The 13875-nt window shown below is 45.7% G+C and overlaps 1 protein-coding gene across 1 annotated transcript; it reads left to right on the plus strand.

Annotated features, from left to right (window-relative positions):
- The first annotated feature begins 1467 nt into the window (after positions 1 to 1467).
- On the plus strand, positions 1468 to 4943 carry LOC131306866 (uncharacterized). Its single transcript, XM_058333295.1, has 4 exons — positions 1468 to 1538; positions 1620 to 1857; positions 3660 to 3745; positions 4775 to 4943. The coding sequence occupies exons 1-4, from the start codon at positions 1468 to 1470 to the stop codon at positions 4941 to 4943; spliced, it is 564 nt and encodes a 187-aa protein (XP_058189278.1).
- The last annotated feature ends 8932 nt before the right edge of the window (positions 4944 to 13875 follow it).

Consider the following 13875-nt stretch of genomic DNA (forward strand, 5'->3'; position numbering starts at 1 on the left):
ACCGAAGGTCGCTTTGGTCTAGGTTACACTCCACCGGCCAAAGACGCCAAAAAGAGGAAAGACACGGGAAAACCTCGGACCCTTTTTGGTAACCCCGATAGCTATTTTGTTCGGGAAGGAGGAGGCTCTGCTTACTCGGGACAGATAGAGCCGTTTTGGGATCCAGAGACTTGCACTTGGCTGCCAGGATTCGAAATCTTTGCTGCAGACACCTGGTCCGATGGTGAAGAGGAGATAGCCAAAGAGGAGCTTGCTAAGGGGGAATTCAAGAAACAGCTGGATCGAACCAAAGAGAAGTTTGACTGGCTGAGGGCTTTTGATCAGGGGAATCTGGAGATGCTGTTCACCCAAGTAGGTTTGGTTGGCGAGGGTGAAGAAGCTGAGGTGCTGATGCTTGGGCCCGACTCATCAAACATTCTCGAGGACCCTACCTCTCTCATCGTGGAGGCAAAGGGAAGTATTAATAACTGCATTTTCACTCCACGTCTGACATGCAATGACAATGTATCTGAATCTGATACAGAGTCTGTCGAGTCTAAGTCTAGCTCAGAGTCGGAGTTTGTGCCTCTCGGCCCTCCGCGTCGTAGCTTTTACTTTGAGTTCGAGTCGTTTGTACTTGGCAACCCCGTTGGGCTTTATGAAATGCATGATCCTGCTTCTGACTACTTATCTAGCTTCTATATAAACTGTGTCAACCCTGACGATGAAGGAACAAACTTCGACGGGAGCATCCCGCCTAAGTTGCGTTCCCTCATCGAAAAGGAAGACGAAAGGCATGCTCAGCCTCTAAAAGAAGAAGTAATTTTTATAAATTTGAAAGACGAGGGTGACCCCTACATGGTGCAAGTCGGTGCAAATCTGTCCCCGAAAAATCACGCAGGAACAATCGAGCTTCTCAAAGAATTCTCCGAGGTTTTCCTATGGTCCCACAAGGATATGCCCGGCATTGATCCTGAAATAGTACAGCATCAAATCCCGTTGGAGCCTGGGGTTGTCCCTGTCAAGCAGAAGCTCCGCAGAATGAGGCCGGATTGGGTTCAGAAAATCAAGGAGGAGGTTACTAAGCAGATTGACGCAGGATTCATAAGGGTTGCAGAGTACCCAAAATGGGTGGCCAACATCGTGCCTGTCCCCAAGAAGGATGGGAGAATCCGAGTCTGTGTCGACTTCAGGGACTTAAACAAGGCAAGCCCCAAAGACAGTTTTCCCTTGCCACACATTGACGTGCTTGTGGACAACACGGCGGGGCATGCCTTGCTCTTTTTTGTCGACAGATTCTCCGGATACAACCAGATTTCTGTGGCGCCCGAAGACCAGGAGAAAACGACGTTTGTCACTGAGTGGGGCACTTATTGCTATGTGAAGATGCCATTTAGGCTGAAAAACGCCGGATGTACTTTCCAAAGGGCCCAGACGACCTTGTTTCATGACTTTATCCATAAGACCATTGAGATCTACGTCGACGACATGATTGTGAAGGCAAAAGAGGAAGAGGACTATCTTCCTTCACTCAGGCAGTTTCTTCAAAGGCTTCGCAGGTACAACGTACGATTAAACCCACAAAAGTGCACATTTGGAGTCACGGCAGGCAAGATGTTAGGATTTCTGATCACCGCAAGGGGAATTGATGTGGACCCTTCCAAAATCAAGGCGATTCTCGAAATGGAGCCACCAAAATCCGAGAAAGGCGTGCGAAGTTTTTTAGGGAAGGTCCAGTTTATTAGTAGGTTCATCTCTAAGCTAACCCTAACCTGCGAGCCGTTGTTCCGTTTGCTCAAAAAGGGGGTCCCGTTCGAATGGACAGAAAAATGCCAGGTCGCCTTCGAGTCTATTCAGAGGTATTTGCAGAGCCTGCCAGTACTAATGCCACCTGCGCCAGGCTAACCATTGATTCTTTATCTGTCCGTCTCTCTAATAGCCATGGGATGTCTACTAGCGCAGGAATGGAGCAATGGGGTCGAGAAAGCTGTTTACTATCTAAGCAAGAAAATGGTGGGGTCCGAGGAGCGGTACACCCCTCTGGAGAAGACATGTTGGGCGCTGGTTTGGGCTACCAAAAAGCTTAGACACTACATGCTAGCCTATTCGGTGAGACTGATTTCTCGAATGGATCCTATCAAGTATTTATTCGAGAAGCCCGCGCTCACCCATAAGCTAGCACGTTGGTTGCTTCTGCTCGCCGAGTTCGAACTCCAACACGTCACGAGAAAGTCTGTAAATGGGCGTGCCGTGGCCGAATTTTTGGCCGATCACCCAATCGATGGCCCAGAAGATGCAGATTTCACTTTCCCCGGCGAGGAGGTGTGACAGTGGTCGAGGAAGTATGGACGCTCTATTTTGATGGAGCTGCTAACCAAAAGGGGTTTGGGATCGGAGTGTTGTTGATCACGCCCGCCGGCGCTCACATTCCACTCGCTTTCAAGCTGAATTTCGATGTTACCAATAATCAAGCTGAGTACGAGGCCTGCATTGTCGGAATGGAAGCTGCTATGGCTTTAGGGGTCGAGAAGCTCGAAGTAATTGGAAATTCAAACTTGGTGGTCTCCCAAGCCAATGGAGATTGGAAAGTTCGTGAGGAAAAGCTGAAGCCTTATCACCAAGATTTGGAAGAACTGATTCCTTGCTTCAATAAGGTGACTTTCACCCATGTCCCACGCTTGAAGAATCAGTTCGCCGATGCTTTGGCGAATTTGGCTTCAATGATCGAACTTCCAATAGGCGTTAAACTGTGGCCGATTGTGATTGAACAGAGGGACTTGCCTGCTTATGAGTACGTCAACGCCATTGATGATATCAATGATGGCCTGCCCTGGTACCATGACATTTGGAACTTTGTGGAACACGGGGACTTTCCTGCCAGGGCCACGAAGAAAGATCGGATTGCTTTACAAAGGTTAGCTTCTCAGTACATCATTTGTGGAGGGAAATTGTATCGAAGGTCACACTGTGGGATGCACAAGCTGTGTGTCAATGGTGTCGAAGCAACAAGGATAATGGAAGAGGTTCACGAGGGAGTCTGCGGGCCTCATATGAGCGGCGTCATGCTCGCTAAGAAGATCCTCAGGCACGGTTATTACTGGTCTACGATGGAATCGCAATGCATCAACTACGTACGGCGCTGTTACAAATGTCAAATCCAGTGAACCTGCAACATGTCCCTCCGTCTAAATTGTATGGCATGACCTCACCGTGACCTTTCTCTGTTTGGGGCATCGACGTTATTGGGAATGATCAGGCCGTCTGCTTCAAACGGCCATAAGTTCATACTGGTGGCAATAGACTACTTCACCAAATGGGTCGAGGCTGAATCCTACAAAACACTGACAACGGTTCAGGTTGCTCAATTCATTTGAAAGAACATCATCTATCGGTACGGAGTTCCTCAGGCATTTGTGTCGGATAACAGAAGTCATTTCAAAGGAAGGGTTCTGGAGCTCTTTGAGGAATTCGGCATCGAGATCCATCGTTCGACGACCTATCGCCCACAAACAAATGGAGCGGTTGAGGCCGCAAACAAGAATGTCGAGATGATCATCAGGAAAACTGCCGAGTCTGCAAGGGATTGGCACGAGCAGCTGCCTCTCGCCCTCTGGGGGTATCGAACATCTATTCGCACTTCAACCGGTGCGACTCCTTTCTCCTTGGTCTATGGGATGAAGGCAGTGCTTCCTATCGAGCTTGAGGTCCCGTCGCTGAGAATCATGGTCGAAAGTGGTCTCGAGGAATCTGAATGGTTAAACGAGAGGTTTGTCGAACTGATGTTGTTTGATGAAAGAAGGCTCCGGGCCTTGTATCATGTCCAGGGGTATCAGCGTCGAATCGCTCGCGCGTTCAACAAGAAGGTGAAATCCAGGGGTTTAGTCGAGGGAGACATGGTCACGAAGGAAATCCGCGCCTCAGTGTTTGATCCCCGCGGGAAGTTCAGGCTGAAGCGATCCGGGCCTTACATCATCAAGACCATCCTATCCGGGGGTGCTGCTAAGCTCATCGACCTCGATGGTAACGAATTCAACACCCTGGTCAACCTGGATCAACTCAAGTGTTACTATCCCTGAGAGATGCTCGTTAGGTCGAAAACCACAAGGGTGGGCGATTCCAAGTAAAAGTTAGAGCAGCCTGCTAGACCGAAAACCTAAGGAGGCGGTACTAGGCAAAAATAAATAGGCGAAAGTCAAAATCGCCGTGCTTGAGTAGGTAGGCGGCAAGCAGGAAGATTACTAAGGCAAAGCGACGCCGTGCTTGAGCTTCGTCGCTATCCAAATCGTCGTCTGGACTGTACATCTCAATCAACCGCATGATGTTCATTTGGCCACCCTCAAGGACAGTGTTCGCCAAACCCCGGGAGATGTTGAGCGAGCTGGCTAGCAGTTTGGGCATGCTCGCTTGATAGGGTGGAACAACCAGTGTAGGGGACGAGTAGGTTCGAAGGTATGCCTGGAATTCCTCAACGGTCGGGCACATCTCATCATCGCCAAAGCGAAAGACATGGACGTCAGGGTCCCAGAATCAGAGGGCAGCCTATAGGAGCGCTAGGCGGAGTGGCACGTGTCGAAGAAAACAAAATGAAGCAAGACCGTGATATTGGAAATTGAGCCAGTCAACGCTCAGAAATTGCGCCAACCAGGGCCTAAGAAAAGTTGGGAGGGGGTTGTCCATGGAAAATGCCAGAATATGCTGAAGAAAAGGGGAAGCAATGGAGCCGTGAAGGCCACAATGCATACATCCCAGCTTTATAGGCCTTGGCCATTCATTCCATTTCCTATGATTCATTCAGACAACATGCTAGCCTCCAAACTACACCACAGCAAAGGACTCTGCCTTCTGGGAGCTCAGAAACCGTGTACAAATCGTGTGAGGATAAAAACAAAGTGCCCCCTGAAAAAGGACAGTTGGTCAGTCAAGTGGATCTGGCTCTCAGAAACCTAGCGTACGCCAGTTCATAACTGGCGTATGCGTGTCCCCCACTTACTGGCGTACGGGGCCCAATTTCTGGCGTACGCCAGTAAGGTTCACCAGAAACCAGTTTGCAGCAGCTACTGCCTTCGCATGGTCATTTTCAATTCTGGGGCTGGCTTTGGCCGTTTGTTGGTTCCTACAAGTCATGAATGACATTCAGGACTATTGCAAGGCGTCGGATTCTAAAAGCCACGCCCGATGAAGATTTTGGACCCTCGGTGGCCCATTTCAAGCTAAAATCAAGGATACGGGAGGTCAAATCTCGTTCAAGGGCTTTTGCCAAGTTGTATCATACCGTACAGGTTGCATAGGACTTTTGTGACTATACGGGGGTGTCGGTTTCAGTCCGGGACCATATTGAGTCATCTTTTGCGTCTTATGTCCATTTTTGTGGCATTTTTAGCTTTTCTTCGGTATTTTCCTCGCACCGGAACAATTGCACCAGTTTTGGTAGTTCATACAAGTCGTTATGCACCTATGTTGTCTTTTCAAAGGATTAGTTTCCTTCGCTTAGGAGAATGTCGGATTTTGGCCTACTAGCGCCCAAATTTCCCGTATCCTCCGCGTGTCTGGGATATGTGTTGTATCCTAGGTCTCCTCTGTCCCTCTTTTCTTCGAGCTAAGTCAATTATGTGCATATGCAAGTGTCTTTTGGTCGATTCAGAGCATTCATTAATGCATGTTAGATGTTAGTGGATGGTTTGTTCTTTTCCTTTATCAAATCTCATCAAAGCAAGGAAAATCGATAAACAGAAAATGCAGAAATTATATACTACCATGTCAAAAAGCAAAGGCGGAAATGTATCTAAGCGGCACAACAGCCCAGGCAGAACTAAAAGTACTGAGGCACACTCGCCCAAAAGTCAAAAGGGCACGCAGGCCCTATCCCAAAAGTCAAGTATCTATCTCAAAATGTCAAAGTAGCAGCAAAGTAAACTGAGGCTCGGTGATAGCCCTCAGTCGTCAAAAAGGTCCTCGTCGTTGTCGTCCTCCTCGCCCTCCTCCATCTCTCGCGGGTCCATCCGGAACCTAGGGTCGTCCGCAGAGTCAGAGCCGCTGCTGAGGGACATCTGCTCCTTTTCTTCTTCTTCTTCTTCCTCCTCTCTCCTTCTCTTTTGTGAGGGTCCCTCGGCAGGCCTCTTGTCCGCAGGCCTCTTCCTCAGTTCTCGGCGGAACTGGAGCTCCTCGCTGGCCGGAGTGATCTGCACTACTCTTTGTACCCTCGCCGCTAGCCGAGAGGAGCTCGGTGCTATCTTCTTCGGTAGAGGAGGCTGCACACTCTTCCTCCTAGGAGCCGCCCTAGCACGTCCCTGCATGTTCATTCAAATCATTTAGCATATGTTGTGCATACTGTAATATTGAAATGCTAAGTGCAGGAGATTCTAAAAGTAGAATGGGAAATTGTACCTGAGGCTGCACAGCAGGAGCTGGCGGTGGGTAGTGTAACTGCAAAGAGGCACCGCCGACTATCTTGTGAAACTCTTTCTCCATGGCCTTCATCAAGCGCGCCACCTCTCGCACCCACTCCATCGGGGCTTGTGATACAATTTTGGGCAAAATCAGAATGCGAGCCAGATATACATGCCGAAAGTAAAGTAAGGAAGCTACAAGGGATGAAGAGTATCGTACCGGACCTGTGATCTCTACTGGCTTTGTCCTGGCAGGCTCAAACCGAACTGTGGCCTCCTCTCCTTGCGCGTCCCGCACTGCTAGGGTCCAAGAAAGCCATGGCAGCCCGGTTGTTGTGGCATAGTCGGTCCTCTCTCTCGGCCGAGCTGCCCTGCTCTCCCGACTCCGCCTCTCCTCGCCAGCCTCCAGCGCCTCTCCCTGCACGGCAATGTGCTCCAAAATCCCAAGTGGCCTCGCCAGGCATTGCCTCCGGTAGACGGCATAGTCACGCTTGGGCCTCAAGAAAGCAGAAAGACCAGCCGGAACAGTGAAGCGTCGCAGCTCAGCCAGAGTGTACTTGTCCGTAAGTGAAGCATGAGGTGGAAGTGGCCCAGGAACCTTGTAACGCCCCGAATTTTGGGTACGTTAAATAAACATTTTATTGATAAAACCAAATGGAGTCTGGCTCGTTATTACAACAAAACTTAAAAGAAGTACTTTTATTACAAACGAGAGGGAACTAAGGTTCCTAACTACTGCTCCGCTTGTTCCTCCATCCGGGCTAGCTCTTCGGCTCCAAAGGCCTCCAAGGTGTACATCTCACCCTGTTCATCTATGAGGTCTGACACATTATACCGGCGTCACCACCAATATAATATGTCAGGGTCACCAAAAGGGTAACACCGTGAGCTACAACGCTCAATAGGAAATCTTACCCACCAACCTTAAACTTATAAACAGAAGATCATATACAATAACAATCACACATCCACATTTGTTAATCAACTATCGTTGGTGTCCAAGATTTTCCGTGTAACGCCCCGAATTTTGGGTACATTAAAAGGACATTTTATTGATAACATCAAATGGAGTCTGGCTCTTATTACAACAAATACTCTCACAAGAGTTCAATATTTACACAAATGAAGGAGGTTCTAAGGTTCCTAACTACAGCTCCTCCTTCTTCTCCATCCTAGCCAGCTCCTCAGCTCCAAAAGCCTCCAAGGTGTACTGTTCATCTTGATCATCTACAAGATCTGACACATTATACCAGCGTCACCACCGATATAATATGTCAGGGTCACCAAAAGGCAACACCGTGAGCTACAAAGCTCAGCAGGATAATCCCATACCCGCTAACCCATAACTTATAAACAACGCTATAATACAACATCAATTTCCACATGATAAGTATATACACAGTTAATCAATGGCAAATCCACATTCGTTAATCATCTATCGTTGGTGTCCAAGATTTTCTGTGTATCTCCTACGCGACTCATCGTAGACTGTGTCAACATTTTCATTTACAAAACAATCTTTCAAAAACCATTTATTTAACACAAAACATTTGCATTGGCTCCGTACCGCGGATAACCAAGCTACACACCCAACCTCGGTTCCGCCGTTCCGGACTCCCGAGTATCCTCACAATGGTTCCGCCGTCCCGGGTTCCCATTGGCACACAAAAAATATTTGCATTGGCTCCGTACCGCGGATAACCAAGCTACACACCCAACCTCGGTTCCGCCGTTCCGGACTCCCGAGTATCCTTACAATGGTTCCACCGTCCCGGGTTCCCATTGGCACACAAAAAATATTTGCATTGGCTCCGTACCGCGGATAACCAAGCTACACACCCAACCTCGGTTCCGCCGTTCCGGACTCCCGAGTATCCTCACAATGGTTCCGCCGTCCCGGGTTCCCATTGGCACACAAAAAATATTTGCATTGGCTCCGTACCGCAGATAACCAAGCTACACACCCAACCTCGGTTCCGCCGTTCCGGACTCCCGAGTATCCTCACAATGGTTCTGCCGTCCCGGGTTCCCATTGGCACACAAAAAATATTTGCATTGGCTCCGTACCGCGGATAACCAAGCTATACCTCACCATGGTTCCGCCGCTACGGTTTCGCATGGGAACGCACACATTTCAAAACCCTCGGTTCCGCCGCTCCGGGTTCCCGAGTATCCCCACAATGATTCCGCCGCTCCGGGTTCTCATTGGGTATTTTTTTTTTTCAACACACACCACACAATGGGCTACCACGTCCGGCCACATTGCGGTTTTCGAAAATTCAAAACCTTTTCAAAACATGTCTTTTGCACACGCACACACACAACTGACATAATGCCACCCGAAATCGGTCATTATGTTGCTTCAAAATATTTTCTTCCTCGAAAAATATTTCCTTTCATTACTCACACCCGAGGTGTCATATTTCTACTTTCTCGATTCTCGTGTCTCGTTACATGCAAAGACTCCGCGGTAGGACAACCATAAGCATGAACTATTCTAACAAGATCATCCAATTCTATATTGCTTAATCACCACTTATAGCATAACGCCACATGTACGGATGCCCTTGGAGTGTATCACTTATGCTTTATTTAAAGCACAACGCCACATGTACGGACGTCTTTGGAGTGAAATCACTTATGCTTTATCACACCACAATTAATACAAGCAACTCATATATGCATTAATCATCAAAATACAAATACTTATAAACAAATGATAAGTTCTATCTTTCGAATCCGTTAAGGATAATCTACTTTCTATCATACGGTTCTATACGTAGAGTTAGGGGACAAGGAATCCTACCTTACTTCTTGGCAGTAGTCGGCTACGGAAAGTACGTCGGTGGTCGGGCGGAGTAACTTCCTACGGAATGCTCCCGGTAGCTTCGAAAGAGAAAGGTTTCTCTCGAAACTTCTACTTGACTATTACTACTACTACTTTTGGATCGAGGGGGTGGTCGAGTGGCGGTTTAGTGGCGGCTTAGGTTGAGTTTCTTGAAGAACTCAAGAACACTCAAGAACAAAGTAAGAACAAAAGAAAGAACAAAGAAAGAACACAATTTTTCTAGAGAGAGAAGTTGCTAGGTGAAGGTGTGAGTTCAAATGCTTGAAATGGGGTCCTATTTATAGGAAAAATCTTGGCTCTCTCTCCTCTCTTCATGGCTGGCCCCCCTCTCTCTCTCATTCTTCAATTTTTCACACTTGTCAAGCACTCATGGAAGGTCAAAGTCTAAACCTAGGCTTGCATGGCTAGGATTTGTCCTTGGATGGGATTATAGGAGATTTGTTGGAAGATTTGGAGACAAGAGTACAAGATTTGGTCATAAAACAAATATGGAAGGACAATGGAGGAAGTTTCTTAGCTAGGAAGGAAGATATCACCATGGATTTGAAAGGATAGGAAAGATCATGGAAGGATGAAGAAGATCAAGTCAAAGTACCACAAAATCTCTCTCTCTCTCTCTCCTCTCTCGGCTCTCTCTCTCTCCTCTCCTTCTCTCTCGGCCTCTCTCTCCTCTCTCTCTCTCGGCCTCTCTCTCTCTCCCTCTCTCTCTCTCTCTCTCCCTAGTACACACACACACACACACACACACACATATATATATATATAACAAGAAAGAATAAGAAAGTACAAGATTTCCAAATTTAAAATCCTATTAAAGAAATACAATTAGGCACATGTTGATTAAATAAATAAACTAGGGTACTTTGTAATCTAGGAAGATCAACTCCCCAATAAATTAATCCAATTGGGTACAAAACCCCAATATAAAATAATAACAAAGTACTTAGGAGAATATTAGGCTTTAAAGGCTATTAAGGCTACCAAGTACTTTTAATAATAAAATAATGTGTACTTTATCACATGGGGTTTAAGAAAAATATTATTTTAATGAACCCATATACTTGTTTGAAAGACTAACCCTTTTACCCAATGGACAATAATTCCCCTAACTTTTACTGTCCAATGGACAAAGGTTAAAAGGAAACTTTTATTTTAAAATAATTAAAGAAGTACTTTAAAGCATATGACAAAAGCCCTATATTAAATATAGGTGTGGTACCAAGTACCCCAATTAAATAAAAAGGCTAGGATTCTCCCCATTAGTTTATAAAAGAGTACAAGTACAAGAAAATCTAGGGTTTAGATATACCCCAAAAGTTTAATGCATAAAAGTACATGGGAATCCAAATCTTGATTATTAAAATGCAACCTTGTACTTGGAAAGATTTGGGCTATTACCCAATGGATAATAATTCCCCTAACGGTTATCGTCCAATGGATAATAAGGTACGAGTACTTGAAATCATAATTTAAGTCTTTTTAAAAGACTACATGTCCTTTTGAAATTTACCCATGTGTTTATATATATGTACTTAGCCAAATATAATAAAGGAAAAGCTTTTGTCCAATGGGTAAAGATTACCCTAACAATCATTGTCCAATGGACAATAGTTACTAGGGTACTTTTTATAATAAAATAATCAAAAAGTACTTTAAAGAAATTTATAAAAGCCTATAATGGTACTTTGTTCAAATCTTTCATTAAACCCTTTTAATATAAAGAATTGGGTTTCTATTATCCAATGGATAAAAATTACCCTAACCATTATGGACCAATGGGTAAAGGCAAAGGTTCAAAAGGTCCAAAAGGTTCAAAAGGCTCATCTAGTAACTATGTGAGTTGGTTGCTCGGTTCCTCCAAGTAGTCGGTTGGAAATTAACTAAATTGGTCACGTAGGGTTTCTAGTCGAGAGTTTAACCAACGACTGAAATCTAACTACGACGAGAAATAAACAAGAAATCATATAGCCACTTTAAGAGAAAATAAGTAATTCAAATAAAATTCAAATATTTAACGAAATTTTTATTGACCAAAATTCAGGGGCGTTACAATCTATCCCCCTTAAAACAATTTCATCCCCGAAATTGGCACGCAGCTACAGGTTAGACTAGGTCGCTATACCGGTCTTGGGATCATCGACTATCCCCCTTAAAATTTGGAGTAGGTCACCATCAATCGAATTAAGCCTCATCACTTACTTAACGAGATGGGGTTGAAGTTGCTCCTGCTGTCGAACAGCTTGCCTCGTCGTACGCCTTTGGTAAGGTCTCCACCGTAAATACCAACGCCAAATGTAAAACTTCTACCAAATCATCATGCGAACTCGTATCCTACGAATGTTTCCTTAGCACGATTCTTTCCTACTTAACGATATTAAATCCATTTCCAAACAATGGATCAACTTGAACAAAATCATTTCCAACGTCGTAAAGCATAAGTTCTCCATCGAACATCAACAGGTAAGCCCTACGATACTTCTCAGTATTCGCAAAGGCACTGAAAGAACCTTTGCAGTCTCAAAAAGATAAACCTTCCGAACCTCTCACAGTCGAAGCGTGCCTTCTTTCTTTTCTTCTCGAACGAAGCCGGTGCTTCCCATGGTGACGTACTCGGCATAGTAAATCCTTTGTACATCAACTCCTTCGATTGGGTCTTGAGCTCCTTGAGTTCAGCAGGGCCATTTGGTACAACGCCATAGAGATTGGTGCGATTCCCGGTTAAAGTTCTATAGAGAAGTCTATTTCTCCTTAAGGCGATAAGCCAGGAAGTTCTTCAAGGAAAACATCGGCATACTCGTACACGATGTGTGGAAATCCCACTTCCATCTATTGGCTTCTTCCAATTGAAGACTAGCGAGCCATCCAAATAGTTGGTTCTTCCATCTGATACCACGTTGTGGATTCTGCCACCTCGATCTTTTCATCACCGAACCCGCTGTCCGTCTATCCCCCTTAAAAGGAATCGAGTCCCTTCTAGGGTATAACTGTCATTATCCTTTGATGGCAGTCTATGACCGCTTAACGTGCCGATCGCCGGTCCATCCTTAGGATTACGTCGAAATCCGCCATATTGATCATTCGAAGGTCGCAAGTTAGGCGCAGGTTGGCTACTCCTAATTCGCACTCTCAACACACTAGACTAATAGCTATACTCCCTTCAACGGGTACGTGGCCAAGGCCACACGATCTCCATTCTGGGTAATTCCGAGGGTTCTGAGGATCATCTTGACCTCATTCAGCCACGTCTCGTCTACGACAGGGTTGGTGTCTCCGTGAAAAGTTGGGGGTCGGCGTTTGCAGAACTCGTTCATCGCTCGGTTTCGGTTTATGGATCCATCGTCTTGGTTTTGGTTTTGGCGGTTGGCGTTCAAGGCAGTCACAAACGTTTGCACGATCTAGGCTAGGTCGGGGTTAGCGTGAGAGGGTTCTCCGTTATCGTATCCTAATCCGCGCCGCGTATTCACCATCTACGAGGGAAATTTGAAAAGGAGTTTTTGTTTACTAAAACAAATTTTCTTTTTGCAAATGGTCTATCTTTCAAAAGCAAAAAGTAGTTTAACAAATAGTATGCAACGACACTCTTTAAAAATAAAGCAGGTTTTTCATAGATAAGAACATCATACAACATAAACATAGAATTTACAAACATAAACATAGAGTTCTACCACAAAACAAATAGATTAGAACAAGATTTCCTACTATAAGCTGAGACGGTCCTACATAGTCCTACAGTTGGGCAACCCTTATTCCATACTGCTAGGGCAATATTCTAGGGTAGTTCGATTTCGAAGACTTCCTTCAGCCACATCTTGTAGCTTCTTTCAGCTGCGGTCTCTTCCCTAAGAAGACGCTCACGTTCTAGTGTGAGCAGCTCTTCCATAGTCGGGATGTTTGGCTCCTCCATTGGTTCTCGGTAGTATTGAGAGAGGTTTAGTATCGCAGCTTCTAGCTCTAGGTCGAACATGAGACCGTCATTGGATTGCTCAAAGTTTTGCACAAGCGGTGCGGGGACTAGGGTAGGCGGAGAGTTCTCGGGAATTGCAACTGGTGGGGGCATTTCCCAAGTGATTGGGACCTCATAGAGCTCCATGTCATCCTCTGATGGGGGTGTTGGTCGAAAATACTCAGGTGCTAGTAACGAGCGATAATTGGCCAAAACACGTGGGGCGAAAGGTGGGCGTCCTCCTTGTGGTATGTTCGACATCTATAACGATAAGGAAGGTTATATTTCTAGACTTATCGGGGCAAGGGATAGTTTTCACGCCATAAGGAGTAAGATGCAAGTCCACACAAAAACAGTGATCATATACTAAAAGAAAACATAAGTCTCTTATTACCACATAAAATGAGTACAACGTAGATGGCTTACTAGCCTAATCTTACTATTACAACAACAGGTCCAACTACTACCTAATCCTTAACATCCTACGTTCCGAAGGATTACAACGGTTACTAGATTTATACTAGGTGCAACTAGGTAGTATCCCTAGCCTTCACGGATCTTCTAGGGCCTCGTCCTCCTCGAGATTCCTCTTCCTCCGTACGGTTTTCCTCTTCGGTCACCTCATTGGCGTCTTCATCACCATTGACTTCTTCCTCCGTAACTCCAACCTCAAAGTTCTCCATCGGGGGTAAAACACCGAAATACTTATGGTAAGCAGA

This window comes from Rhododendron vialii, chromosome 11a (genome assembly GCF_030253575.1).
Source record: "Rhododendron vialii isolate Sample 1 chromosome 11a, ASM3025357v1".
In the NCBI taxonomy this organism is placed as follows: Eukaryota; Viridiplantae; Streptophyta; class Magnoliopsida; order Ericales; family Ericaceae; genus Rhododendron; species Rhododendron vialii.

Bases quoted from the DNA above. Each gene is read 5' to 3' on its own strand.
- LOC131306866 (XM_058333295.1), top strand. From the start codon at position 1,468: ATGATTGTGAAGGCAAAAGAGGAAGAGGACTATCTTCCTTCACTCAGG. The intron at 1,539-1,619 runs GTACAACGTACG...GATCACCGCAAG, and splicing joins TTTCTTCAAAGGCTTCGCAG to GGGAATTGATGTGGACCCTT. The intron at 1,858-3,659 runs GTACTAATGCCA...TATGGGATGAAG, and splicing joins GGTATTTGCAGAGCCTGCCA to GCAGTGCTTCCTATCGAGCT.